The 27,883-nt window shown below is 40.5% G+C and overlaps 2 protein-coding genes and 1 non-coding gene across 5 annotated transcripts in view; 2 read left to right on the top strand and 1 right to left on the bottom strand.

The window, feature by feature from the left end:
• Positions 1-4,214: 4,214 nt before the first annotated feature.
• Positions 4,215-4,296, top strand: trnas-gcu (transfer RNA serine (anticodon GCU)). The gene has a single exon. It is a non-coding gene; the product is annotated as a tRNA-Ser (tRNA).
• A 1,441-nt stretch (positions 4,297-5,737) lies between these two features.
• adi1 (acireductone dioxygenase 1) lies at positions 5,738-11,682 on the top strand. Of its 2 annotated transcripts, none has more exons than XM_051951027.1 (4): positions 5,738-5,951; positions 7,246-7,365; positions 7,919-8,122; positions 10,874-11,682. In XM_051951027.1, exons 1-4 carry the CDS (start codon positions 5,829-5,831, stop codon positions 10,988-10,990), a joined length of 564 nt encoding a protein of 187 aa, XP_051806987.1. In that variant the 5' UTR covers positions 5,738-5,828; the 3' UTR covers positions 10,991-11,682. The 2 variants fall into 2 exon arrangements, with proteins under 2 accessions (XP_051806987.1, XP_022048199.1); XM_022192507.2 differs by having other exon boundaries at positions 5,742-5,951; positions 7,943-8,122.
• trappc12 (trafficking protein particle complex subunit 12) overlaps positions 9,008-27,883 on the bottom strand; it is a 46,525-nt gene continuing 27,649 nt past the window's right edge. For both annotated transcript variants that reach the window (XM_022192506.2, XM_051951026.1), the window contains exons 6-12: positions 23,813-23,925; positions 23,471-23,543; positions 22,293-22,366; positions 20,613-20,711; positions 19,204-19,307; positions 15,861-15,948; positions 9,008-13,791 (exon numbers count right to left, since the gene is read on the bottom strand). In XM_022192506.2, the coding sequence (XP_022048198.2) occupies positions 13,549-13,791; positions 15,861-15,948; positions 19,204-19,307; positions 20,613-20,711; positions 22,293-22,366; positions 23,471-23,543; positions 23,813-23,925 (794 nt within the window). In that variant the 3' untranslated portion in view covers positions 9,008-13,548. The remainder of the gene's footprint in view (positions 13,792-15,860; positions 15,949-19,203; positions 19,308-20,612; positions 20,712-22,292; positions 22,367-23,470; positions 23,544-23,812; positions 23,926-27,883) is intronic.

Genomic DNA, 27,883 nt, shown 5'->3' with positions numbered 1-27,883 from the left:
CCCCCCCACTTTTTGTCAGGGGTCATTTTTGTCTCCAACACATTCAAATTCTTCACATGTAAGCCGTTGTAAACCCAGTTATTTTCAGTAGTAAAGAAAATTCCGACGCTCCTGAACGCACCATCCGCACTCGGCCGAGAGTTGCACAGACATGCAGCACACCTTCGTGAGGTTAAAACAAACAAACAAAAAAAAAACACGCAGATGCTAAATTTGCGCCTGTGCCACGTGGAAGCTCCGACCAGAGGCGTGCAGGGGTAAAATTTCGGCCCGGGAGAATTAGTATTATAGCGGCCCACAGACTTCTTTCCCTGCATGTACCGATAGCTCAACAGCTTGAGCCTTCGCCGTTGATGCAGTGGTTGTGAGTTCAAGCCCAGCTTGTGGCATTTTGCCGCCGTTCTTCGACATTTTCTCAAAGTGCTGTGGTCTCCGTCCCCCCCCCCCCCCCCCCCCCCCCAAATGTTTGAAAATATTTTCAGTGCCTACTTTTACTTTGATGTTTGCCGTCACTCTACTCCTTTCAGGTAGGTGGGCTTTAACTGCACCTCCTGTTATGAACTTCATCTCTGCTCAGCTGTTTTATTAAAGGAAGGAGAAAGGTTTGTCTGCTGGGTATCGGTTTATGACCCTGGTCTGGTTGGTTAGAACCATCGGCTGTGAAATGAAGCTTTTATTTATTTATTTTTTGCCTTTTATTGTGATAGTGGCAGTGAAGAGTGACAGGAAATGGGGAGAAGAGCAGGGGCAAGACATGCAGCAGAGGGCCGCGGACAGGAATCGAACCCGGGCCGCTGTGTCGGAGACCAGCGACATGAAGATTTTATGACGAGCAACAGAGCTCTAGTAACAACTCCAGCAGTTTAGTGCCGTGCTTCCCCGAGACTAAGGGGCTTCAAGGAGATTGATTAAAAAATAAAGAATTGGCAGAAGTGAAACAGGTTCCACATTCAACCCAATGTGACCTCTAGTGGACTGAACCGGTAAAACCACAGCATAGTAACCTAGAAATAACCACAACTCCACATTTTGCTTTTTGTCTAAGTGTAAAAATGTTCAAATTTAAGGAATTATCTTTTTACTAAACATCATGAATAACCTGAAATTTCTTAAGAAAACTGAGTTAATTTCATCAACATTCAGCCTCAGTTTATCATTTCCACATTACAGCTTCCAGAGTGTCTACAAAGGAACACAACATTTAGTCATGTGGAACAGAACCATAAGGATTTAACTTTCTGATCAAAATGACAAAAGTCAAACAAAAACAACAAAAACAAGACAAAGTATGACAAAATGAGAAACAAAATAACAAAAAATGAGTCGAAGACACAAAACAAAGCAAAAAAAGAGACAAAAAGTTACAAAGCGACAAAAAATAGACAAATGACAAAAACGACACAAAAAATACATTAATGCAACAAACGAGACACAAAATGACAAAATCGAAAAGCAAAAAGACAAAATAGACAAAAAAGCAAGACAAAAAAACACAAAAGAAATAAGGCTAAGCATAAAATAATGACAAAAATGAGAGAAAAAAAACACAGACAAGACAAAAAATAAGACACACAATGACAAAAAACATGAGACAAACCACAAATCAGACAACAAAGACAAAAAACAACAAAAGAAGATCAAATATTACAAAAATGAGACACAAAATGACAAAAGAACAATGAGCAATCCAGTATTTCACTTTCATGATCTAGAAATGATTTTAAATTTATAGCTTTACTAATTTCCAATCTGCAGTAAATGTCTTCTCTGGAATTTTTACACTTTGAGGCCCGAATTGGCCCCTCTGAGGACCGCTTTTGGCCCACGGGCCTCATGTTGAACACCCCTGCAGTAGCGGCTGATATATCCTAAGTTTTACTCTAAATAGGTCACACAGACCAAAAATAAAAGCTGCAGTATCTGCTACTAGACCTGCATGTTAATAAACGTGTAGATTAGCAGCTCAGGTTGCTTTAAGAGCAGAACTGACAACAACACAAAGCTGAAAGCTGCATGTGATCACATATTATTCCCCCTTTTTATGAAGCATGACTTCATAATGGCTTTTCTCTACCATTCTTTACAGTAATAATTACTATGATGTTCAGGACTGTGGCTCAGTCAAACACTTAAATGTGCAAAATGTAACTGGTATATGATTTTATTTCTAGAAAAGAAAATGGGGATAAGATTCTGATCTTATTCTGGAGTGAAATCAGGTTTTTCCCTCTCTTTGTCAGCGCTGTTCTTTGTTGTTTTAATCATGTTTTTGTGCTTCGTACAGCAAGCAGCTCAGTGTGTTCTGGAGAGTTTTCCCTGAATGACTTCATTACTCTCTTCTTGTTTAAGCAGCGCCGCCTGAACCCTGAATCTCTGGTTTGTGTCCTTCAGACGGTGTTAGGATTGACAGTATCGGTAATTAGCAACCAGATTTGATGTGAATGAGATGAAGAGTTGGTGTAAACTGCAAGGCTCAGTGTTCAAGGTAGCATTTTTTTCATTCACGACACAAACAATACTCATTACAGAGGAAAAACAGAGGTGGAATACACGTAATGAACAATGTTTTTGTCCCATTCAGTGTCCCAGTAAATGAGGGAGTGAGAACACATGATGAAAACCCTGGAAGTGACTCAGCTAAACACCAGTTACACCTCCATGTGAGATCCCTCAGAGCAGAGGAGTCAAATCCATCTTAGTTCAGGTTCCAGATTCAGCCCAGTTTGACCTGAAGTGGACCAGACCAGTGAAACCACAGCATAATAACCTATGAATAACCACAACTCCTAATGGTTCCTTTGTTTTAGTGCAAAAATGTAGGTTTTGAATATATGCACATTTAGGGAATTATCTTTTTGTTAAACATCGTGAACAACCCGAAATTTCTTAAGAAAAATAAATTAAATTGCATCAACATTCAGCCTCAGTTTATCATTTCCACATTACAGCTTCCAGATCACAGAGTGTCTACAAAGGAACACAACATTTAGTCATCTGGACCTGAACCACAGAGGATTTAACTTTTTTTTGTCTGCCTTTGTCGTTTTGATCATAAAGACAAAAAACAACAAAAGTAAGACAAAATATTGCAAAAATGAGACACAAAATGACAAAAGTGAGAAACAAAAGGAGATATCAGTAAAACTTCCAATATTTTCTTTAAGAACATTCATAAAATACTAATTTTTTATGAATGTTCTTAAGAAACATTTTGAACATTTCTTTTTTTCCAGCAAAAAATGTTCAAAGATTTCCCAAAAATTGTGGAAAATGTGGACATCAGAAGTTTCACTGTGAAAATTTTTTTTTTTTCCCCCACATTTTCAAACTTCCAAACGGCTCAATTTGAATCCAGTGGACAACAGGAGGGTTAAAGGGGAACTTCGGATTTTTTCAACCTGGGGTCTGTTTTCATATGTCATTTCATACATGTGAGTGATGGAGAAATGAATGAAACCGGTGTTTTGGCGCGAGCTATCGTGCGATTTCGGAACGAGATTTGCTTTCTAGCATCCTGAGATTTGGATACAGACCACAACAAAGAGCGATCGCCAGGTAACGTGGAGGTTTTCGTTCACTTCTCATCTCTAGTATGTTGTGGGACACTCATTGAGACTATCTGAGCTGATCAGTGTGGGGAAAAAAGCACGTTGACGCGGGGGGCAAGTTGCCCCATACTTTTCACTAGCTGAGCTGCGAAGCTGCCTGCCTGGCTAAATACTGGAGCTATGTCAAAAATTCATTTCTCCATCACTCACATGTATGAAATGACATATGAAAACAGACCCCAGGTTGAAAAAAAACGAAGTTCCCCTTTAATACTGATATCCAGGACCTGCTGCTCTCCTTGCTAAACAGAGCACAATTAGCTTCAGAGGTCACAGAAGAATATGACATCTACTGATATTTTAGCTGAATAAATACCTGGAAAAGCTAATATTCTTCATGTTTGGCTTCAAGCAGACCAGCTTCATCTCTAGGCACCTTTCAAATAGGATTAAATGTTTGCTTTGTACTTATTTCTCATTTGTCTCTCAGTAATGTCTCACATTCCTTCCTAAACCCTACAACTGATGTCTGTGGACCAGTGAGGCTCCTCAGGTCTGTTCCAGATCAACTAGGAAGATGCAGAATCAGTCAGTAGAACATCTACATAACAAACACTGTCCTGACATTCCCACAGAGGTCTGTCCTGTATAAACAGCGCGTCATCAGACGAGGTGGCCGAGTGGTTAAGGCGATGGATTGCTAATCCATTGTGCTCTGCACGCGTGGGTTCGAATCCCATCCTCGTCGGTGGATATTTATTTTGTCTCCTGACAACCCAGTAAAACCACCTCCATTGCTCATAATGTAGCAGGTTTACACGAGAGGATCGTCAGCTTCACTTCAACAGTGACCAGGAACACGCAACTTCCGGTAAAACTATAGGAAGAAAATAAAATGACAATACTGGCAGTGTTCTGTCACTTAGGCATGTGGATGTATTAAATACGGTTAAATATGGCTCGTTATGGTTAAATATGGCTCAATATGGTTAAATATGGCTCACTATGTTTCAATATGCTGTTTACATGAGTCTTACATTCTTTCATACACACTTGTGAACACACTACAAATACTGTCAGTGTCAACACCATAATACTTTGTTCAGAACTGATACTATAGAGTAAAAACAAACAGTTCACCTGTTCTACTACGATTTGTTCGTCCTATTAATTATTATTATTATTATTATTATTATTATTATTATTATTGTTATTGTTATTATTATTATTATTATTATTATTATTATCGTGATTATTACTTTGCCCACTGGAGGTCAGTATTCACTCATGGTATCAGTGAAGTCATTTTGGTGCTTTTATTATTGTCATGATTAGTTTAGGACAGAAACCAGTACTTCCGGTGAAGCTTCAAAGTCAACTTAGATTTTTATTATTTCTAGCAACCATATAATAATAACAACCATATAATAACAACAACAATAATAATAATAACAACAATAATATATTATTATTATATATTATTTATATTATATTAGATTTATTCTGTTACTTTCATCAGACACTTTAAAGCAGACGTTAGACCTCATTGCAATATTACACTTTTAAAATATTATTTACTTGTATATAAATATTTAATACGTGTTTTATACAGTTGTTCATTGTTTGTTATGCTATGTTGTTTTTAGTTTTTTTTTTTTGGAGGTGCCAAAAAAGTTTTGTTGCAGAAATGCATTGACAATAAATAAATATCCTTGAATTCTTGAATAAATTATGTTATATCATATTACACTATATTATCTTATACTATAATAATAAAATAGTAATGACATTTACAATATGTACACGGATGAGAATGAAGTAGTACAGTACTGACACTCTGTAAGCAACACAATACAATATTATTTTATTGTACTTTATCCTATATGTTATACTCTATTATATTATGTTTTGCTATATTGTATTATACTATATTCTATTGTATTCTATGCTATTATAGTATATTATACTCTATTGTATTATATTATTTCATATTAGAATATATTATATGATTCTATATTATAAGATATCGTGCTATATTATATTATAATAAATTATATTATATCATGTTATTATTTTATACTATATCACTATTAGTAGTATCATGCTGGCAGATATCACTAGCACAGTGATATGAGTTATATTTTATTGTGAATCCAAACCACCACTCTACGGCTCTCTGACGGAAGTCACGTGATGCAGTCATGTGACCTGAAGTCTCTCCCACTCGGACCATCCGTCAGTGTTTTCTGGTAGATTCCAGCGTGCAGCGGTTCCTCCACCATGACTCTAGAAGCCTGGTACATGGACTCCTCTGAGGAGGACCAGAGGAAGCCCCACAGACTGAACCCGAACCAGCCCGTTCCTCTGAAGGAGCTGAACCAGCTGGGGGTGTTCTACTGGAAGGTGAGAAGATCAGGAGCTCCTCAGCCTGTCGGTGCTTCAGCTGTGCTTTGTATTTATAAAGCTGCTTATCTTACAGAACTTACTGATTAGTCTCCTGATCCCAGAGCGGGTTCAGCTTCATGCTGGTCTACCAGCCTGAACCTGAAGGTTCTCCTCCATGGAGACAGCTGATCCTGTACAGGTCAGCCTCAGGAGTCCAGGCACCAGGAGGACAGCTAAATGTAGTTTTCTGAGGAGGAATGACTGCACGAACTTTTAGTTTTCCTGCTTAAAGCGGATATATTTACAGGATTTTATGACTTAAGACTTCTAACTGATCCTATAATTTATCTAAATAAAAACAGAGCAACAGTCAGTTTAATAATTAAACACAGTTTCTGTATTTACTGCAGTGTTTCTGGGTTGAGTCCTTCAGATTCGGGCTGTTTATTACCGTCCTCTGGAGCTTCACAGTAGTCAACCTTCTGTTCTTTTATATTACTAAAATGTTGGTTCATCCAAATGACCAAGAAGTCCAGGAAAGACACTACTGTTCCAAAGTTTGGGGTCTTACAAATGTACTCAGCAGTTTTATTCCAATGAAGATGACATTACATTAATGATAAATCCAGTGTAGACATTGTTACTGTGGTAAATGATTATTGTAGCTGGAAACAGCTGATTTTTAATGGAATATCTCCATAGGGGTACAGAGGAACATTTCCAGCAACCATCACACCTGTGTTCTAAAGCTACATTGTGTTAGCTAATGGTGTTGAAAGGCTCATTGATGATTAGAAAACCCTTGTGCAGTTATGTTAGCACATGAATAAAAGTGTGAGTTTTCATGGAAAACATGGACTCCTCTGGATGACCCCAATTATTGACCAGTAGTGTACATAAATAAAACAATCTAAAAGGAGAGTCTTTGTATCTAGCTATTTGGAAAGTTATATTTATTTTGAATTCTGACATTGGAGGTGAAAGACATTTTTTCAGCTTTAAAAAGGACATTTATAATAAAATTCACCTCTTTTCCAAACTAAGAGTCTGTGCTGCTCTACATCTACTGAACACAACGAGCACTTTTCACTGGAGCCACTTTCTAGAAACAGATCAGATTTCTAGAATCTTAACCAGTGGTTGTTGCTCTCAGTAATTTACGTCTATCAGACACGGGGAGCTTAAAGTGACTGTAATCAAGAATCAGGATCACATCATTATCATCACATAGGAGAGGAACAAACAGTCCATCAGCAACAAACCAACCACTTTCTGATTAATAACAGATCCGTTTGTTCTCCTGTTTCTGCAGCTGAATGCTGATATCTATGAAGCAGACCCAGAGCTGGAAAAAATCCGCAAAGAGCAGGGCTACACCTACATGGACATCCTCAGTATCCGCAAGGACACCCTACCTGACTATGAGACCAAGGTAACTGCAGGTTTTACGCAGCAGAACTTCTACAAAGGAAGGGAGTTTTTTTCTTCTAAGATTCCTGGTTTGTTAGAAAAGTTCCTACGAACTGCAGAAGATGATCTGAGCTGTGATGGACGATGTTCTGAAGTGGTTTCTAAGTTCTTTATCAGCATCTTCTGCAACCACTGTTAACGTCTGGACAGATAACATTTGAACTACGTGAAGATTTAGAATTCAGAGAGGAATCCAGCATTAGTCAGACGTGTCGGTCCATAGCTGGACTCTTCTCCTCTGTGGTTCCCCGGTGGTGGAACGAGTTACCAAACTCTGTTCCATCTGCAGAGTCTCTCAATCTTTAAGAAAAGACTAAAACTAGCTCTTCAAAAAAAAAAAAAATCATCCTCTTCCATCTGCACTTCCTGTTAACACCACGGTCCTACTATCTCACTAGAACCTGTTTTATGGTTCTTATCCAGGTTCTTTCCTTCTGACTAGATCCTTGCTGGTGTTTCTACTCTCAGATGTTTGTTGTTTTGGATAAAAGCTCAATGAAACTGTCGATTTGTAGAATTCTGTCCGTCTGTCCCTCCAGCTGAAGATGTTCTTCACCGAACACTTACACCTGGACGATGAGATCCGCTACATCCTGGACGGCCGGGCCTACTTTGACATCAGAGACAAGCAGGACAGATGGATCCGGATCGACCTGGGCAAAGGAGACCTGATCACCCTGCCAGCCGGCATCTACCACCGCTTCACCCTGGATGAAACGGTACGTCGAACAACATCTGCTACACATCAGAAACGGAGGACATGCTCCTGAAATTACTGCATCCAGACGACATGAATCACCTTCTTAAAGCGTACTGATGATGTTTGGGTGGGATGCAGGAATTCTATGAAGTCACAGTCCTAGAAAACACTTCAGTACATAACTGTTCTGTTTGTTCTGCGGATGATTAGATACTCAGAACTCACAGTTTTAATGATGCCTGAGGAGAAACTGTTCTGTTCTGCTGCAGACAAGAACAATATTTGACTTCCTGAACAAATATTGAGAGCACAACCCGAGTGTTATTTCCATACAGCAAAATGCAAACACAACCGTGCGTTATCAGAGTTAATGAAGCTAATGTTTAATCAAACTTATCAGATGAAATGTCTCTTAAATATTAAAATAGAGTACATTGTGCAGTCCAGCTGCGGCGCTGTGAGCTATCAGACATGCAGATGAGTTCCTGTTGTTGGGACTGTCACCACTCTCATGTGAAGCTTCTGTTTTTTCGCTCACGGTAAATTTACTTTGAAATTCAGCTTGAAATGGTCCAAAGGTAAGTGGTGAACTGTCAGAGGTAAAAAAAAAAAAAAGAAGGTAAGGTTATCCAAAACTGAAAAATAACATACATTTCAGAATTATACAAAAATACCTTTTCCAGGGAACAGAAATGGGTTAACTACTTAAAGCTGTGTGCAGCAATGGAGGTTGATAAAGCCTTGAAAGTTGGAGCTACCAAATCCTACAGGTGTCCCAACTTTTCTAGATTCCTTTCAACCCCCTCTGTCTGCATAAAGTAGTGTTGGAACACACCGTGGAACCCTCCAGAACATTACTAGAACGGTACTGTACTGCAGAAAGTAGTGAGTTGCTGTAAAAATGGAGAGACTCAGAATCAGCTTTAATGGCCAAGTATGTACAGAACATACAAGGAATTTGGTTTCAGCTGATGGTGTCATCCTAGGAATGAGGAAAGAGAATAATAGTTTAAAAAAATATGTAGCAAGAAGAAGAGGGAAAAAAAATAGTAACAAAAATAAATATAACACAATATATACAGAAATTTACAAGATCGAAAGAAATATGAAGAGTTAATTTGCAAAAACAGATAACTCCATTTTAATACATTTTCAGAAAACTTTTTTTTATTGTTTACTTGAGATAATATCAATCAAACTGAAGTTGAGTGGATTTGACTTAGTAAAAAAATACATGACAAAATAGAGAGAAAATAAATTATTAGCGTTATTATCTCAAGTAAACAATAAAAAATGAGTTTTCTGAAAACCGAGTTACCTGTTTTGCAAATGAACTCTTCACATATAAACACAGTAGTGCAAAAATGATAATTACTAGATGATGATGGAGTGCAGAAAGTACTGGACATGTCCACTGGTATACTGTACAGATGTGGAGGAATGGAGCTGCTTATCAGGGTGATGGTAGTGGGGTGGAAGCTGTTCTTCTAACAGTTTGAGGTGTGATGGGGGTTGTTGGGTGGGTGAGGGGTGTGAATGCATCCCTTTTTAAACCTACAGTAGAAGGTATTGTTGATGTTGTTGTCCAGATCTCTGGTTGCTTTGGCAGGGGGGAGGGTCTCCTGTAGGTGGTGACGTCTAGAAGGCCTCTCCTCACTGAAGCAGGGTTGTTAGCTGAGAACCGGTTCTTCAGTTTCAGAGTAGCTCCTCTTAGCCACTCAGATCTTTGTTCAGTGAGTCTCTGTCCCTCCCTTAGGCGTCCTCCTTGGCGTGGTGGAGCTATCGCAGGTTGGTGGTGAACCATGGCTAGTTATTGCTGTAAATCCTGAACACGTCCTCACAGAAACTGTTGGAAGCCGTCACTGTGTCTGTCAGATCATCCAGGTTGTTGTTGGCAGCTTCAGAAACACTCCAGTCTGTACAGTCAAACAGTCTTAAGTTCCTGCTTTGCCTCACTGGTTCATTCCATACGTGTACAGAGTGAGAGGAACCCTGAACCTAAACGTCTACCACAGCATTCTGCAGCTCCATGCAGAACCCTCTGGTATGTTCTAGTTGGTCAGAGGTTCATCCTACAGCAGATAATGACCCAGAACATCAGTCCAAGCTCTGCAGAACTACCTTAGGAACAAAGAACCAGATGGTTGAAAACATGGAGTGGCAGCACAGTCTCCAGACTTAAACCCCATGGAGCTGGTTTGGATGAACTGGACAGAAGAGTGAAAGCAAAGAACCTACAAGAACCACACATTTATGGGAACTTCCACACATTTATGGGAACTTCTGCTGTAGAACTGGAAGAACTTTCTGAAGAATGTTTGATTTCCACTGTGGAAGGAATGAGTGTGTTCAGCTGATATATCTGCCAAAGGTGCTACTCTGATGAGTCAGAAGTTTAGAATACATTTTGGTTTTGTAAATAGATTGTTTTTAACTTTATCTGTTTATTTGTTCTGTGCTTTCATTTTGGAGTACAAAGAAACACTCACATGGGCGGCATGGCTCAGTGGGTAGAGTGGCCGTCTCGCAACCGGAAGGTTGCGGTTCAATCCCCGGCCCGTTGTGCTCATGTCGAGGTGTCCCTGAGCAAGACACCTAACCCTTAATTGCTCCTGATGGGTCGTGGTTAGTGCCTTGCATGGCAGCTCCCGCCATCAGTGGGTGAATGTGATGTATAAATACAACCATTTACCATGGAGAAACTGGAATGTTCTATAACTTTTGAGAGAGTAATTGACCAGCTTCTGATCTGAACTCTTTGTATCTACAGGACTACACTAAAGTCATGAGGCTGTTTGTGGGGGAGCCGGTGTGGAAGGCTTACAACAGACCTGCTGATGACTTTGAAATCCGCCAGAAGTATGTGGCTTCTCTGAAGGCATTCTGAGGAACGACTGGATGGATTCACTACATGACCACTGCTCACACTAAATCAGGGTGATTGGGAAGAGGCAAATAATTACGTAGAATAGTGAGAAATCTACAGACGATTAAAGCAATCATTACGCACCAAGAGGCCTTTTAGAGTTGGATGAAATGATGTAGCCCTATAGGGGGGTTCTATAGATACACTTCATTGTACTATAAATCAGAACCTGTGATGGGTAGAAACACATTTAACTGTGATCACATCATAAAATATGATACTAAACACCGCCCAGCAACCTTTCACATGGTTCAGTCTAGCTTCATGTCAACCATCTTCCATTGAAATGCTGCCCAGATGTTAAAGCATCTGGAATAATAATGGAATCTAACACTTTTAAAGGGGCCACTCTGCAGGAGTACTTTACTTTTAGAACACTTCAGTATCATTTGCCTCTACTTTTACCAGAGTAGGTATTAATTCAAGGTCTGAATACTTGTTTCACATCATGATAAGCTGATAAATGCTTTATTCTCTTAAATGTAGAAATAATTCTGACTACTGGCATCACTGTTTTCTAATTTTATATTCCAATCTGTCTGGATCAATAAAGAGAAATGACATGATTTATCTGAGCTAATGGGGTGAAGCATCACTGACAGATCAATATACAGTTTATATTGTAAGAAAAATAAAGCTGCTAATGATTTTAATTTGTGTGTTTTTATCAGCTTGACCTTTAATCAGGTTGATTTAGAATAAAACAAAATGTATTTTAATGTACATAAATATGATCAGCACAGTATGTAAACAGTGGAAGACAAATCAATAAAAGACAATTATCTCAATATAATCATTTCAAAAGAAAAAAAAACATCCACCTCTTTGATATGTACAGTTCTGGATTCCTACTTTACATTTCTGTTTAGTGGACGATGCGATCTGACGGGCTGCTTTAGTTTCACTGGTTAATGAGTGAAAGTGGTCTGTTAATGCGCTGTTCCAGGTGTGCAGCTTCACAAAGGGCTGCTGTGGAGTTTATTAGTCTTTAAACAGTGCAGCTCAGGATAATGCCCATCTCAGGTCTCACATTACGAGCCAGCAGTTCCCTAAAAACCTCAGACTGTAGTGTGACGGTCTGTTTTTACCCTAATAACGGATCATCTGATGATTCCTCTGTAGTGGTGCTGACTGGGATTTCTAAAATATCACAAGTGTAAAAGAATATTTGGGGAATGTGTTTATTTGTGTTCTCTTAATTTCCTTCTCTGTCTGCTAAACATGAAGCTGTAGGCAGCAGCCGTGTAGCTTAGCTTAGCTTAGCATCAATGCTAACAACAAGAGAAAGCAGCTGATGGACACTGACTGTGTGTTACAGGGTAGGTGCTAGGCTGTTTCTTTAGGGACTTCTATGGTTGTGTGATGGACAGTTGGAGGTGTCAATGAGCTAGTTTTTAGCCGCCCTGCTGGCTAAGTTAGTAAAGAAGTGCTTGTTGTTCTCAGGTGTCCCTGAGAAATCAGTAAAACTATAAAAACCAAAGGAGGAAAAAAATGGTAAAGCTTGGCAACCTGCTACAATCATCTTCTGTTTAGTTTTAACTGTGATTCAAACGTAATCCAATTTTTCTAATACAAAAGAGCTCATGAGTGAAGCAAACTGAAACATCGAGGTGTCCCCCCTCCAAGATGTACGACCTTCATTATTAAAAATGGAATCATAATTCATTGCCAATCAGATTTCACCTTTTTTTTGTTTTACACTTTCACTATCAAAGAATTTTTCCTCATACATGTGCTTCAGTTATGCAGTAAAAGACTTCCACTACTTCTGTTTACAGTCTAGTGGTGGATAAATCATCAAATCTCAACATATTGGAACAAAAACATAAAATGTAATGACCAGTAAGAGCATAACACACTAATGATAGCTCACACAGCTGGTAGTAAACGTGGCAACGCTGCTGCTCTGGTGGTGATTAGTTCTCTATGAATGACCCCAGTCAATCACATGGACCTCATTCTACAGGTCTTAGCAGGACCTCAGTCTCCATTTTCTTGTTCTGGTTCAGTGACTTCATTGATTCTCACTTGTTGCTTAGCAACAATCATTGGGTCTGGTCAAGAAATACTCGAGTATGTAACCTGCGACTCTTTACACTTCTGATTTAAGGGTTAGAATGTGTTCATTGATAGGTTCTACCAGCTGCTGTAGCTTCATGTGTAGGAGTCAGAGAGATTTCTATCCTCAGGAAATAAACACGTTTCCCCGAAATGCCAGACTCTTGTGTTAAACTGTAAAATAAAACTGGTGTACATACAGGGTTTTTGCTGCTCCAGTCTACCAGTATATGTGAGCTGATTTTGTTGCTGGGCTTATCAGAAATGTGTCCCTGTTCTGGAGTATTAACAATAAAACCAGCTCTCAGACATCAAGGATCAACTTACATTTGGGAAACCAAACATCCCATCACCACGCTCTGACAGGATGCGGAGCTTTCCTCCCTCCTGGACATTCTACTTTAATTCTGCATCTCCCAGGAGGACAGCTGTAGTGTGTCTCCATCCCAGTTCTCCTGCCTCTACACCAGTTTGAGGCACTGGGTGTTGAAGCTGTCTCCCTCCCGGCAGGCCACGGCCTCCAGCAGGGCCTGCTTCTTCTGGGTGCTGCGAGACGACTCCAGCTCGTACATAGTGGTCAGGTTGAAGAGCACGCTCTCATGGAGGTAGAGCGTGGGGTCCTGCTGCACCAGGCCCTCCAGCTGGCCCAGGGACTCCTTCAGCCGCCCCAGGTACAGCAGGCACACCGCTGCGTTGTTGTTGGCCTGAAAACACAGGAGTGAGAAGAAGATTTTCAGTGGTAATTTATCATCAGCTGTGTCAGTATATTAGAATCACACCACTGTTTAACCTCCTACGTTATATTTAATCTTTAGATTACATTTTTTGCCACCCCAGAGTTCCACAAGTCAAACTCCAACACTTGCAGCATAAACTAGCAGAATGAATCAATAGTGCTCCAGATAAGTTTTACTCTGCTTTTAGATGAGTTGTCCCTTGAAGGCTTTTTCTGCTTTGAGATCAATTTTACAGTCAGAGCAACGTTCTGAACCAGAAAATGGACAGAAACCAAGGACAAATTTATAATTATATTCATAAAAGGTAAGTTCAGCATTGTCAGTACTACCTGTAATAATGTTATTCTAGATGGCCAGAGGACAGCAGATGCTTCCAAAGTTCATAAACGGAGCTGCCAACAGCTCTACAGCTCCCTACTGGACATGCGGTATTCTGGTTGTATAATCAGTACACAAACATGCGTGTAGATATGAGAACCATTAAAGTTCTGTTAAGTGTCTGGGTGCAGTCAAAGAGCTGCCGTCACCATGATGTTGCAGATTTTGCGATCATTGGAGCTGAACAGTCATAAAGTAAAACCTGTGTTTAGCAGCTCCATCTGGCAAAAACACTACAGTCTGAGAATAAAAAACTGCCTGTTCACACAGTTATTTTCTTTAAAAGAGCGGAGAATACAAAAGAAATGGATAAAAACTGCGAGTTGGTCAGTTACAGTTAAAAAAAAAAGCATGTATTGTTTAAAATGCCGTGAATCTTATTGTAATAGTTAAGACCTCCAGTATTAAAACTCTGCTGCTGACTTAAATCAAGTGCAACATATTATTATTATTATTATTGTTATTATTAATATTATTATTACTCCAACAAGCAAAGGTGGAGTTATGTGACAATTGGTGTACGTTTGTCCGTCTGTCTGTCAGTCAGCAACATCACTCAAAAATCCTACTCGCAGATCTGGATGAAATTTGCAGTGAAGGTCAGAAATGACACAAGGACCAAGTGATTAGATTTTGGCAGTGATGCAGCTTATAGTCTGGATCCATGAATTTGTTAAAGATTTCTGTCTTATTGTGAGGTACTATGACTGTAACCATGACAACAAGTGAACACTACATCAGCTGATTGTGATCCTACTACAAATCCACCACTGAGGACTTATCAGGACTTATCCATCAGAAATGATCCAAGGAACAACTGATTAAACTGTGGGAGTGTTTCTGAGTCCCATCAATTCCCGCCTCCCGCTACATATTTAGGTCACGTGATTCGGTATCTGTACATAACGTACACATGCAGAACACACGCCTGTGTTCAGCGCATGGTGTCTTCTTCTTTCTTCCTTCTATCAACCATCAGAGTTGAGTCAGCAGTGTAGCATCACTTTTGGAGATACACAGATTAACACAGACTTTCTCTCTTTTTCTGACAGTGAAGACGGTTCTTCTTTGAATAAAATTCACATGGTGTTTTCCCCGCTTTTCCAACAAACCCTGCTAGCATACTACAGCTAAAATAGCAACATCTTGTTCACTGTGAAAACATTTACACCTAAATAAATGTCATAGAATGGACAGTTCAGGGAAAATGTACATGCTGTTACACTCCTAGCTCAGTACTGGGTGAATACTGTAAACAGAGCGACAAAATGGTCCTATTTTCCTGCAGATTTTCTAGGAAATGCTATGCACTAAACTCACTGTTAATCTTCTTGTTCTACTCATTGTTTTTTTTTCTAAATTCTGAACTCTTCCTCTGAGGTGCAGTAATTAAATCAAATCATGTCTTTCTGACATTACCTTGACTTGATGTGGTCACATTTATCAACAATATACCTCTATATAATTAGATTTTAAATGATGAATATGAAATTTTGATCACGATCAAGCCTGACCATTCTACGGTATCATCCCTCAAAACATCTGAGTTAATAGATGCTCCAAGGACTAATCATGAGGAAGTCTAATTAGTGTAATGTAGAGTTAATAGTTTAACTACTATAGTAGTAGTGTAGGGTAGTGGATGTGGTAGTACTTACAACAGGGTTTTTTGGGTCAATTTTTAACACTTCAATGAAGGATGCATGTGCTTCAGCGTAGTTGTTCTGACTGAGGTAGACAAAAGCCCTGAAAAACACAAATACACACTTTATCCACAAACAGTTCTGATAACAGGTCCTCCTAGCAGTAGAAGCTAAACAAGCTAACACCCACCAGGATGTGATCGGTGGACACGCCATTTCAGAACCACAAAACAAAACAGATTCTTCTGGTAACCAAACACACGCTACATAACTGAAACAATCAGAATTCAAGTCAAGTCTGGGACCTTTGTTGCATGTCGTTCCTCCTCTCTACCCCTTTGTTTCCTGCATGTCAATCCACTACTGGGAACAAATGCAAACACAGCATCAGTCGGCTGCTGGAACTTCTCTCTCTCAAACAGATTTTGGAATCCAGCTACAGGGATTTGCTCCCATTCATCCACAACAGGCTTTGTCAGGTCAGGCACTGATACCAGGAGATAAAGTCTGGCTTTCAGTTGTTCCTCTTCTTTCCAAAGGTGTTGGATGGGATTAAGGTCAGGGCTTTGAGAGGACCAGTCAAGTTATTCCACAATAAACTGGACTCATCGTACAATACTGGTCAGAAGTTTGGGGTCACCAAATAGCTAGATACGACTCTCCCTTTAGATTATTTTATTTATGTACACTAATGTTCAAAAGTTTAAGGTCATCCAGACAATTCTATGCTCTCCATGTAAACTCCCACTTTTATCCATGTGCTAACATAACTGCACAAGGGTTTTCTAACCATCAATGAGCCTTTCAACAGCATTAGCTAACACAATGTAGCATTAGAACACAGGAGTGATGGTTGCTGGAAATGCTCCTCTGTACCCCTATGGAGATATTCCATTAAAAATCAGCCGTTTCCAGATAGAATAATCATTTACTGCATTAACAATGTCTACACTGGATTTATCATTCATTTCATGGCATCTTCACCGAAAAAAATGCTTTTCTTTAAAAAATAAGGACATTTCTAAGAGACCCCAAACTTTTCAACAGTAGTGTAGATTTATCGTACCACTATTTTATGTTGCACTATTAGGATTTCTAGACCAAACAAAAAGTAAATCTAGATCAAGAGTACACAAACAGGGGACTGCATGTTGTATATTACCTATTTGGACATCAAACAATCAAGCATCTGTTAATTAATCAACACACTTTTTGCTCATGCTGATATGGGTGAACAATCAGTAATGACATGGAGATTTAAACAAAGTTAAAATACTATATGTGTATTTAAAATACTGAACAGCTTAAGCTTCATGTGTAAATGCCTGGAGGCTGGACAGCATATCTAAGATACAGAGTGGAATTAAACTTAGGTTACATATAGTAGGTACACACGTGGACAAAATTGTTGGTACCCCTCAGTTAATGAAGGAAAAACCCACAATTCTCACTGAAATCACTTGAAACTCACAAAAGTAACAATAAATAAAAATTTATTGAAAATTAAATAATCAAAAACAGCCATTACTTTTGAATTGTTGATTAACATAATTATTTAAAAAAACAAACTAATGAAACAGGCCTGGACAAAAATGATGGTACCTCTATAAAAGATTGAAAACTATTTGACCAGAGTGACATGATTAACTCAGGTGTGTCATTTAATTGACATCACAGGTGTTTCCAAACTCATAATCAGTCAGTCTGCCTATTTAAAGGGAGACAAGTAGTCACCCTGCTGTTTGGTGAAAAGGTGTGTACCACACTGAACATGGACAACAGAAAGCGAAGGAGAGAATTGTCCCAGGACATCCGAAAAAAAGTTATAGACAAACATCTTAAAGGTAAAGGCTATAAGACCATCTCTAAACAGCTTGAAGTTCCTGTGACAACAGTGGCTCATATTATTCAGAAGTTCAAGACCCACGGGACAGTAGCCAACCTCCCTGGACGTGGCCGCAAGAGGAAAATTGATGACAAATTGAAGAGACGGATCGTTGGAATTGTATCCAAAGAGCCCAGAGCAACCTCCAAAGAAATTAAAGGTGAACTCCAAGGCCAAGGTACATCAGTGTCAGATCGCACCATTCGTCGTTGTTTGAGCCAAAGTGGACTTCATGGGAGACGACCAAGGAGGACACCACTGCTGAAAAAAACTCATAAAAAAGCCAGACTGGAATTTGCAAAAATGCATGTTGACAAGCCACAAAGCTTCTGGGAGAATGTCCTTTGGACAGATGAGACCAAACTGGAGCTTTTTGGTAAGGCACATCAACTCTATGTTCATAGACTCAAAAACCAAGCATACGAAGAAAAGAACACTGTCCCTACGGTGAAACATGGAGGAGGCTCAGTAATGTTTTGGGGCTGCTTTGCTGCATCTGGCACAGGGTGTCTTGAAAGTGTGCAAGGTACGATGAAATCTGAAGACTATCAAGGCATTCTGGAGAGAAATGTGCTGCCTAGTGTCAGAAAGCTTGGTCTCAGTCACAGGTCATGGGTCTTCCAACAGGACAACGATCCAAAACACACAGCCAAAAACACCCAAGAATGGCTGAGAGAAAAGCGTTGGACTATTCTAAAGTGGCCTTCTATGAGCCCAGATCTGAATCCCATTGAACATATGTGGAAGGAGCTGAAACATGCCATTTGGAGAAGACACCCATCAAACCTGAGACAACTGGAGCTGTTTGCTCATGAGGAGTGGGCCAAAATACCTGTTGACAGCTGCAGAACGCTCATTGACAAATACAGAAATCGTTTAATTGCAGTGATTGCCTCAAAATGTTGTGCAACAAAATATTAAGTTATGGGTACCATCATTTTTGTCCAGCCCTATTTCATTAGTTTGTTTTTTTAAATAATTATGTTAATCAACAATTCAAAAGTGATGGCTGATTTTGATTATTTAATTTTCAATAAATTTTTATTTATTGTTACTTTTGTGAGTTTCAAGTGATTTCAGTGAGAATTGTGGGTTTTTCCTTCTTTAACTGAGGGGTACCAACAATTTTGTCCACGTGTGTATATCATTTTGCTTTCATTCCAGTCTGTTCATTCTGACCTATTACACAAAACAGTAAAAATAAGAACAGCTAGGTATTATTTATGAGTGATATGATTGCATGGAGATACCAAGCTCCTGCCATTTAACGTGAGAGACGGGTTGTCACCTGAACGTTGCCTTTTTCTCCACATTACCTCAAGCCACAGCTACAGAGGTGTGACCTCCTGTGTTAAATCTCATGCCAGGAGGAAGCATGAACTTGTGAAAAGCCCTGAAGGAAGCACAGAGTCCACAAAGCAGGAATCATCCTGAACGGTATACAGAGGCGTTAAATGCTCAACACAGATGTACCTGTTCATTAACACGCATGTGGTGTGGCTGAGCTGGCTGCCTTTCATCTGGCAGGTTTTCTCCACATCCTGGAAGTATCTCTCTGCCGTTTTTACATCTCCGATCTGACAAAGAACAAAAGCAGGAGCGACATGTTACCAGCTGATCTCACTTTGTGTATTAAGGTTTGTGCAGGGCAAAGAGAAGTAGTTTAGATTCCATGTAGTAGTAAAGAAAGGACGACAACAACAATTATTTTGCTGATTGTACAAGAAATATTGACACAGTGAATTTAAAAGGTAGGAGTAATTGTAAGGAAACTAGGCTATTAAAGTTCCATCCATTTTGTGCACATACAGTGTATTAGTTTTGATAGATAAAAAGCTCTTCTAGCGGCAGTAAACCTGATTCCTTTATAAATGAAGCATTGAGTCTGTGTAGAGAAAAATGCAACGGGAGAAGTGAACTGTGACTCTCACTAAAGAAAAAAAACATCAAAATCACTGAAGCTTTCAATCAGTTTGATTCTAACTACAAGAACAAAGTGTTTCCAATTCTGTGTGTTTTCCTCTTAACAGCGGATGAGGCTCAGGAGTATTATTTATAGTCATTAAAACACCAAACTAACGAGAAAAAGCAGTTTCTCAGAAAGAAGAAATTAAAAAGGATGGTATAATAAACCTGCAGAAATATTGAATTATCCAGGAAGCTTATATATTATTAACCAATGAGCATATTATTTCAGGAAAACTTTGAAATGAGAATTCAGTGTGGGGAAAATACACGTTGAGCATAGCACAAGGCTTTGGTGACCTCAAAAGATATGGACAACACACACTACCGCTCAAAAGGTTGGGGTCATCCAGATAATATCATGTTTTCCCTGAAAACTCCCACTTTTATCCATGTGCTAACATAACTGCACAAGGGTTTTCTAATCATCAATGAGCCTTTCAACACCATTAGCTAACACAATGTAGCATTAGAACACAGGAGTGATGGTTGCTGGAAATGTTCCTCTGTACCCCTGTGGAGATATTCCATTAAAAATCAGCTGTTTCCAGCTAGAATAGTCATTTACCACATTAACTATGTCTACACTGGATTTATCATTCATTTAATGATATCTTCATGGAAAAAAGAGCTTTTCTTTCAAAAATAAGGACATTTCTGAGTGACCCAAAACTTTTGAACAGCAGTGTAGAAAAAAAAGAACAGTATTTAGAACTGCAGTCATGAATGAGTAGTCAGCCAAAAGTAGGAATGTGTCAGTCATAATCCGTGTACAAGGAACACTTAAACATTTTGGGCAGTTATTGTGATTACTTAATTATTATTTAAAGATTTATTTCTTGAGAATTAAATTGAAAAATCGATATAAATCTCAGGCTTTATTACATTTAGATCCATCTATCTGCTGATGTGCAAACCTGCAAGAAGATGCGTCCGATACCACTGAGCAGCTGCACGCACTGCTGGGGTTCATACTGGATGATGGAGTGATAGGTCTCCACAGCCAGAACATAGTCCTGAGGACAGAGAGACAGTGATTAAAGACAAAGAAAAGGCACGTAGGATAATAAGAGAAGAATAGAGGGCAGCAGACAAAAAGAGAAGTTAGAGGTAAAGTGAGGTAAACGGTGGGAGGAGGAGACAGGTGGAGGGCGAGCGTGGTAAAAAAGAGCAGAGTTTAGGCATGGAGAGAAAGCGAGCATTAATCAAACATATGGAGTAATAGCAGGGCGATGTGACCCTCCTCCCACCTCCAAACTGTGACGCTACACATCGCTCACCTGGTGACTGGAATGCTGAGCGGGCGACAGAGAGAGGTCAGAGAGGTGTGTGTGTGTGTGTGTGGAGGGAGTGTGTACCGGGCTGGAAAGTGTTCACTCTACATGTGTGTGTGTGTCACAGGATGTTTAAAACTCCTCACAAAACTAGATATGATGTAGTATAATACAGCTACACAATGATATTTACTAATGGCTATACTGTATTTCTATAAATACAGATAATGCATTCTGCCTTACAGATCGTCCAACATAGTGGAAAACTGTTGAAAATGACTCAAAAGAATGTCCAAAACTACGCAAAAATTCCTCAAATTGATCCAAAATGTCTCAAAATCTGTCAGCATTTTTAGTGCGTAGGCACCTGGTTGGGTCTAAAACTGATCAGGTGTCAGTTTTTGATTAAAAAAAACCTTCAGAAGAAAGTTCACAGAAACAGATTAATGGTTAGTCGCACTGCATGATTAAATGAAAACTAAAACAAAATGTCTAATCCATTACTGAAGTTGCAGCTGTATGTATTTTAGTTGTGTTTCCGTCGAGCTTGTCTCTCGCTGCTTCACTCAGATGTTTGCTTAAGTTAAATTCAGCATTAAATAATAAAATATGGAAGCACTAAACACTACTGTAAACCCTATATTTATACAAACAAAAACAGTCATTAATCTTTTCTGTATTCACTGCAAACAGTGTGCTGTATAAAAGGCAGTCTGTTTATAGGAAGTAGATGGAACTTTGTTTATGTGATTTTATTGTGGTTTTATCTCCTTAAAGGATCATTCTGGTGATATATTATTCTAAACAGGATGAAAAGTCCCACCTGGCAATTAATGCATCCTACTAACAAATATTGTGTCCATATACCGGTACTTCTACATTAAAAATGACTTTTAAATGTAGATAAGTTTAAGCGAATTTAAGGTTAAGTCTTGTAAAGAAAGGTGCTCTACAAATAAAGATGATCATTATTCATTAAATGCAACATTTTTACTGAAACTGTAATTGATCAGCAGCAGCTGTAACATAGTGTAATCTCACCTCTGACCAGTAGGTGGCACTGTGTCTCCACCTCCAGTCCAATCAGAACCCACACCCCATCCTCTCTCTCTCCTCTTGCTCTCTCACATTCACTCGCTCTCTCTCACTGACCAAGAATCCAATTAGTGGTCAGTCTGGGGGGATTTCACTGTGAATCCTCCACCAGCCTGGCATCAGAGATCTCTGAGACTCACACACTCACACACACACACACACACACACACACACACACACACACACACAGCGACACACAAACGCAGGCTGACAAACACACAGCCCTACCTTCATCAGCAGCAGGCAGTTGGCCATGGAGTACATGACCCGGCTGAGACGAGACCTCCACAGCTTCAGAGACGCTACAGTCAGGGGGAGAAGAAGAAGACAGTCAGGGACGGGGGGATTCACTTCTCTGAGTGACTTCCTATTTTCATTCCACATGACTTTTTTTTTCTGGTAACACCGTCCTCTTCCCCATGCGTCCACCCTTCGCCCTCATCCCTCTCATTACCCCCCCCCCCCCACACACACACACCAGGGCTTATTTTAAGGGGAGGTGGTGAGGAAGGAAGACACTGCGGCACACTCCGCTTTCTTTTCCTCTCAGACAGTGCACCTTGTGGAAGAGTCTGTGTGCGCTGCCTATTACTATTCATGGCTGCACACGTGTGTCTGTGTGTGCGCTGGGGAGTGGAGCTAATCACTCAGTAGGGGTCTGATGTGTGAAGGCAAGGCCCTGCGTTATTGACTTGACTGTCGACTGTCTGCGTGGGTAGAGAGAGGAGAGGCAGAGGACACAGCCAGCACAGTGCTTTTGGGAGGGGAGAAACTGGCAGAATGGGTGCACCCTCACACATGCATTAGTACATGCATCACCCAATCAGAAGCAGACGTCTGCGTACTTTTAGCTCAACTTCACTAATTAGCTGCTTATTGTCCATTTCTGTAAACTGATAAACAGATGTTGAAAAGTCGTTCAAAAACAACTTACAAACATAAGACTTCCTAAACATTTGAGATGGAGGCGCCTGCTTATTTCCCTGGCACACTTCAGCAGATGGGAGTGGATTGGATGGGATTGATCAGTATTGATCTGCTTGGAGTGAAGGGCTGGAGAGACCATTTGATATTCAGCACGAGTACCGAAGCAGTGAGGTGCTAAACACTTTTAGAGCACCGCATTGGTGCGTTTGTGTGGCTGTGTGTGTGTGTGTGGCCGAGGTATGCTGCAGTCCTGCACCAGGTGTGCCTCTGCCTCAGTGCTGGTGTGTGTGTGTGTGTGTGTGTGTGTGTGTGTGTGTGTGTGTGTGTGTGTGTTTTATCCACCAGGGCCCCATGACCTCACTCTCCTCCCACAGTGTGATGCAGTCTGGGACCACGGCCAGGTCTGTAGCCAAATGTCTGTTTGTGTGTGCCAGTGTGTACGTGTGTGTGTGTCTGTGTGTAGATGTGTGTGTCCTTACCTTGCCTGTTCTCCTGGGTTAAGGTGATCATGCTGCCATCCTCAGCCAAACCCTTCTCCAAGTTCTCCAGAATCTGTTAAGGAGGGGTGAAATTCTAACTTCAGTGGGGTAAGTTGGTTCGCTGCCAGCACTGAGGGCTTTTTGTGTGTGTATTAAAATCTGCATATTCAATAACTCCAAAATCCAGCCATATTTGGATGTTTACACAGGTGGGCTTAAGGATTTGTACGGCTAATGTGCTTTTCTGTGGGTGTGTGGTTTTATTGTGCGAATACTACAGAGTATGCATATCTTTATGTTCATCCAGAGGCGGTGTTTGGGTGTGTGTATGTGTCTACTAACAGCCAGGCAGACGGTTTTGAGATTGTGCAGGCGGTCCAGAGCCTCCTGGGGTTTGGTCAGGTACTGGGGGAGCTCGGCATGCAGCAGCCGCATGGAGAACGGCACCATGGAGCCTGGACAAGGAGGAGGAAGGAAGGAGGGGAGACGAGGGGAAAACAGGAGATGAAGGGAGAAAATGTGTGAGGAAAAAATAAGAAATAGGGTGGGATGAGGACATAGCACGAAAGAGAGAAAAAAGAGAGGGAAGGCAGAGAGAGACGGAGAGACACAGAGCGCGAGATGAGAATATAAACCCATCCACCCACACACAGACTGCACACAGCCCTGGAGGCAGGAACCTACAGATGGCATTGAGCTACGTATGGCTGCTTATTAAACCCTCTCATCTCTCTCTCTCTCTGTGTGCTGCACAGCTCCATCACTCATCTCTCTGCCTCATCCCGCTGTCTCTCTCTGCCTCGACATCATTCACTGTCTCACACACACACACACACACACACACATCCCTGAGGAAGTGCCTATATTCAGGTGAGTCCCCGGGCTTTGATCAGGGTCCCTTTGATATTGTCATCAGATCTGAGGCGCAGCTAGCTGGTCCATCGTTGGCTGCTGCTTCTGACAATCTATGTATCTCAATTTCTATCTGCTTGTGCTTTCTATCTTACCCATCTACAGTAACACAATACTCTCTCCTTCCCCCCACAAATCCCAGTGTTGGTTACAACTGTACATGGGTTTACTGACCATGGTGTCCTCAACTGATTATCTCTTCTGTATCTTCAGTCATTTTCATCAGAATAAAATGAATACAGTTCATTAACACTTGAATGTAGAGTTTTGGATGTTCTGATGAGTAGGTGCACATATTCTTCAGTATCTATGTGGAGCTAAAGCAACTTATTTGAAAGGAATCACCTTTAGGTACAGCCAGATGTATTTTTTTTGTATTCAAAGCTTGACTTTGGTGCACTTTGATATGCTAATCATGATCAGTGTGTGAAACTACAACGCAAGACAGTTCTTACACTGAGGAGTAGACAGAGTGTCTATCGTTTAACCCATTTGTACTGTCCACTTTTATGAAACCTTTCTCTGCCAGACTGAAAATTATTCCACAAAAGAAATGTCTGTGTATGTTCTCAGTCATCCAGCCATCTTAGTAATGCTAAGAGCTTCAGAGGAGGGCAGCAGGACTTCTTTGTGTTCTTGTCTGAAGAGTATCAATAGTGAAATGAACCTGTCCTGTTCTGCTCTACGGTCTGAGACAAGGTGTGAGCTTTTGGTGACAAGTCTGAGAGCATCTCAGGATGAAACAGGGATGTTTTCTGTAGTCTGAGAGTTTCCTTGACATGCTCTCATATTCCCAAACAATTCGAAGGGTGTTCTGGCCCTAGTGCAAGGAAATACGTACATGTAGATTGTCAGTCGGTAATCTTAAGTGCTTCTTTTTTTTGGTTTTATTCTTTTAACAACAACGAAAAAAACAAACAAACAAGAACTCCAGCTGCCCTCTACTGGAGCACTTGTTGTGTAAATAATAAAACCCATATGTAGCCAGTAGCAGAAGAGGTGTGGTTATTAAAAATACTTATTATTTTAGAAATAAACAGTGTTAATTTATTTTCCGGGCTGCACAGTGGCATAGTGGTTAGCACTTTCGCCTTGCAGCAAGAAGATCCCCGGTTCAAATCCCGGCCTGGGATCTTTCTGCATGGAGTTTGCATGTTCTCCCTGTGCATGCGTGGGTTTTCTCCGGGTACTCCGGCTTCCTCCCACAGTCCAAAAATATGCTGAGGTTAATTGGTTACTCTAAATTGCCCGTAGGTGTGAATGTGAGTGTGATTGTTTGTCTGTATATGTAGCCCTGCGACAGACTGGCGACCTGTCCAGGGTGTCCCCTGCCTTCACCCGAGTCAGCTGGGATAGGCTCCAGCACCCCCTGCGACCCTAGTGAGGATAAAGCGGTGTATAGAGAATGGATGGAACTTATTTTCCTAGGGGTAGTCAGATAACTGGCAGTAAGCTAGGTCAGTAGGGAAATGAGAATGGCTGGTGTTTGACTGTTGCTGGGCAGCCGGCCAGCTACAGAGGTATAATCATGAAGGATACGTTTGTTTGTTTTTTTTTTAAACTGGAAAGGTATTCTTAGTAAACAGCATATACATTTTGCATTTTATACTAATTCATTACATTTCACAGCTTGCACCATACATGCAGTTTTTTGCCAGAAGAATATTTCCCATCAGATTTAAAAAATAGTGCAGAAAAGATCTCAAAGCCAAATTCAGAACACACTGCAGGAAAATAAAATTGACAAATTTTGTTGCTATCACATTACTTTAAAAAAAAAAGAAAACCGGGTGTTAATGGGAAAAATCTCGTTTTTTTTTGTTTGTGTCCAAAAATCTGGATTCTGGCTTTCAAACATCCTGACTTTGGCTTTAGTCATGATTGTACCACTCACTTTTGCAAATACATACAGAACGTTTTTTTGTAGCCTGACCAGGTCCTGACTCTATTCATTGAACAGATAAAACAGTTGTCATGTTATGTAACAACGCAGCAACTAAATTAGTAAAAGAAGAAGACTGCAAATTGGATAATGCAAGTTCAGAAAAATCGGCGTTGCAAATGTTTGATGAGTAACGAAATGCATTTAACTTGGGGCGGCTGCGGCTCAGGTGGCAGAGCGGGTCGTCCAATGATCGAAGGGTCGGTGGTTTGATTCCAGCTCTCGTCTAGTCATGTGCTGTTGTGTCCTTGAGCAAGACACTTTACCTCCCTTGCCTCCAGTGCTGCTCTCACACTGGTCTACGAATGCGTGTGAATGTTGGTGGAGGTCGGAGGGGCCGTAGGCGCGGATTGGCAGTCACGCTTCCATCAGTCTGCCCCAGGGCAGCTGTGGCTACAAATGTAGCTTACCACCACCAGAGTGCGAATGTGTGAGTGAATGAATAATGGATCCATTGTGAAGTGATTTGAGTGGCCAAAAAAGCGCTATATAAATCTAATCCATTATTATTATAACTCAGCTGTTAAACCTGAAGCATACAATGAAAACCACTAAATACAAACACTACTGCATTTACCAGCCCACTCAACAGGGCATCGTTATGATTTCATGTAAAAGATCTGTACACTCACTGGAGACATTTAAATAACCTCAGGAGATGCACCACACGCCTGCAGGTTCTAATGTTTGAGTCCAAATTGGACTCAACTTTTCATTTGGCAAACAAATTCATAACAGACAAACATTGATTCTTTTTCGAGTGCTCAGTCGATCCTAATTCTTGGGAGAGCGATACATGGGGCAGCCGTCTCTTAAGGCGTTCAAAGAGTGTGATCATGGGTAATAGATAGTCGATGCAAGCGTTGGACTGGAGAAATGTTCGACTTCTGATGCCAGGCTACACAACTCATGCCAGTTTGTCTGTGAGCACCTAGTAGGGCACAAAGCGTTTAATATTGAGCAATGGAAAGTCAATCGGTGCTCTCTTTAGAGGCTGTGCAGTGTAGCTTCAAGTGTTGTTTTTTTATTTTTGGGAAGAGTGTGGGTGTGTGTGGTGATTGTGTGTGTGCAGCTGTGTCTCTGCTACTGCCTTCACTGTGGTAGCCCGAGGGGCGAAGCAGATCCAAAGTAATGGGAATACATTAGAGAGCAATTCATGCAGTGTAAGAAGAGGAAAAACAAAACCAAAGAACTGCTGGAGACAAGTAGAGTTGTTGGAGCTTCTTGACGATACAGTATGATATCAAGCTCCTGGCAGAAACTTTCCTTTGAATATTTAATAGGACAGTGGTGGTTGCTTGTGTATCCTAAAAATCGTGGGTAAAATGTAAAATCTTTTCGGAGAGCAGGCTAATAACACATTCAAAACTCACAGATTAGTGTTCAAAGCAGCTCTTCAGCACTGTCACGAATACTATCTATTCAACCTACAGTTGGCTGTCCAAGAGAGTTCATGGAGCAGCTTTTGGACGGACGGAATATGAAAAGAGATAGAAAGAGATGAATGATTGTACAACGCAGTGGTTTCTATGGTAAAGTCTCTGCTGAGCTGTGATCAA

Source organism: Acanthochromis polyacanthus, chromosome 1 (assembly GCF_021347895.1).
Source record: "Acanthochromis polyacanthus isolate Apoly-LR-REF ecotype Palm Island chromosome 1, KAUST_Apoly_ChrSc, whole genome shotgun sequence".
Taxonomy (NCBI): Eukaryota; Metazoa; Chordata; class Actinopteri; family Pomacentridae; genus Acanthochromis; species Acanthochromis polyacanthus.
The sequence above is the reverse complement of the archived record's forward strand: the minus strand, read 5'-3'. Positions and strand labels throughout refer to the sequence as shown.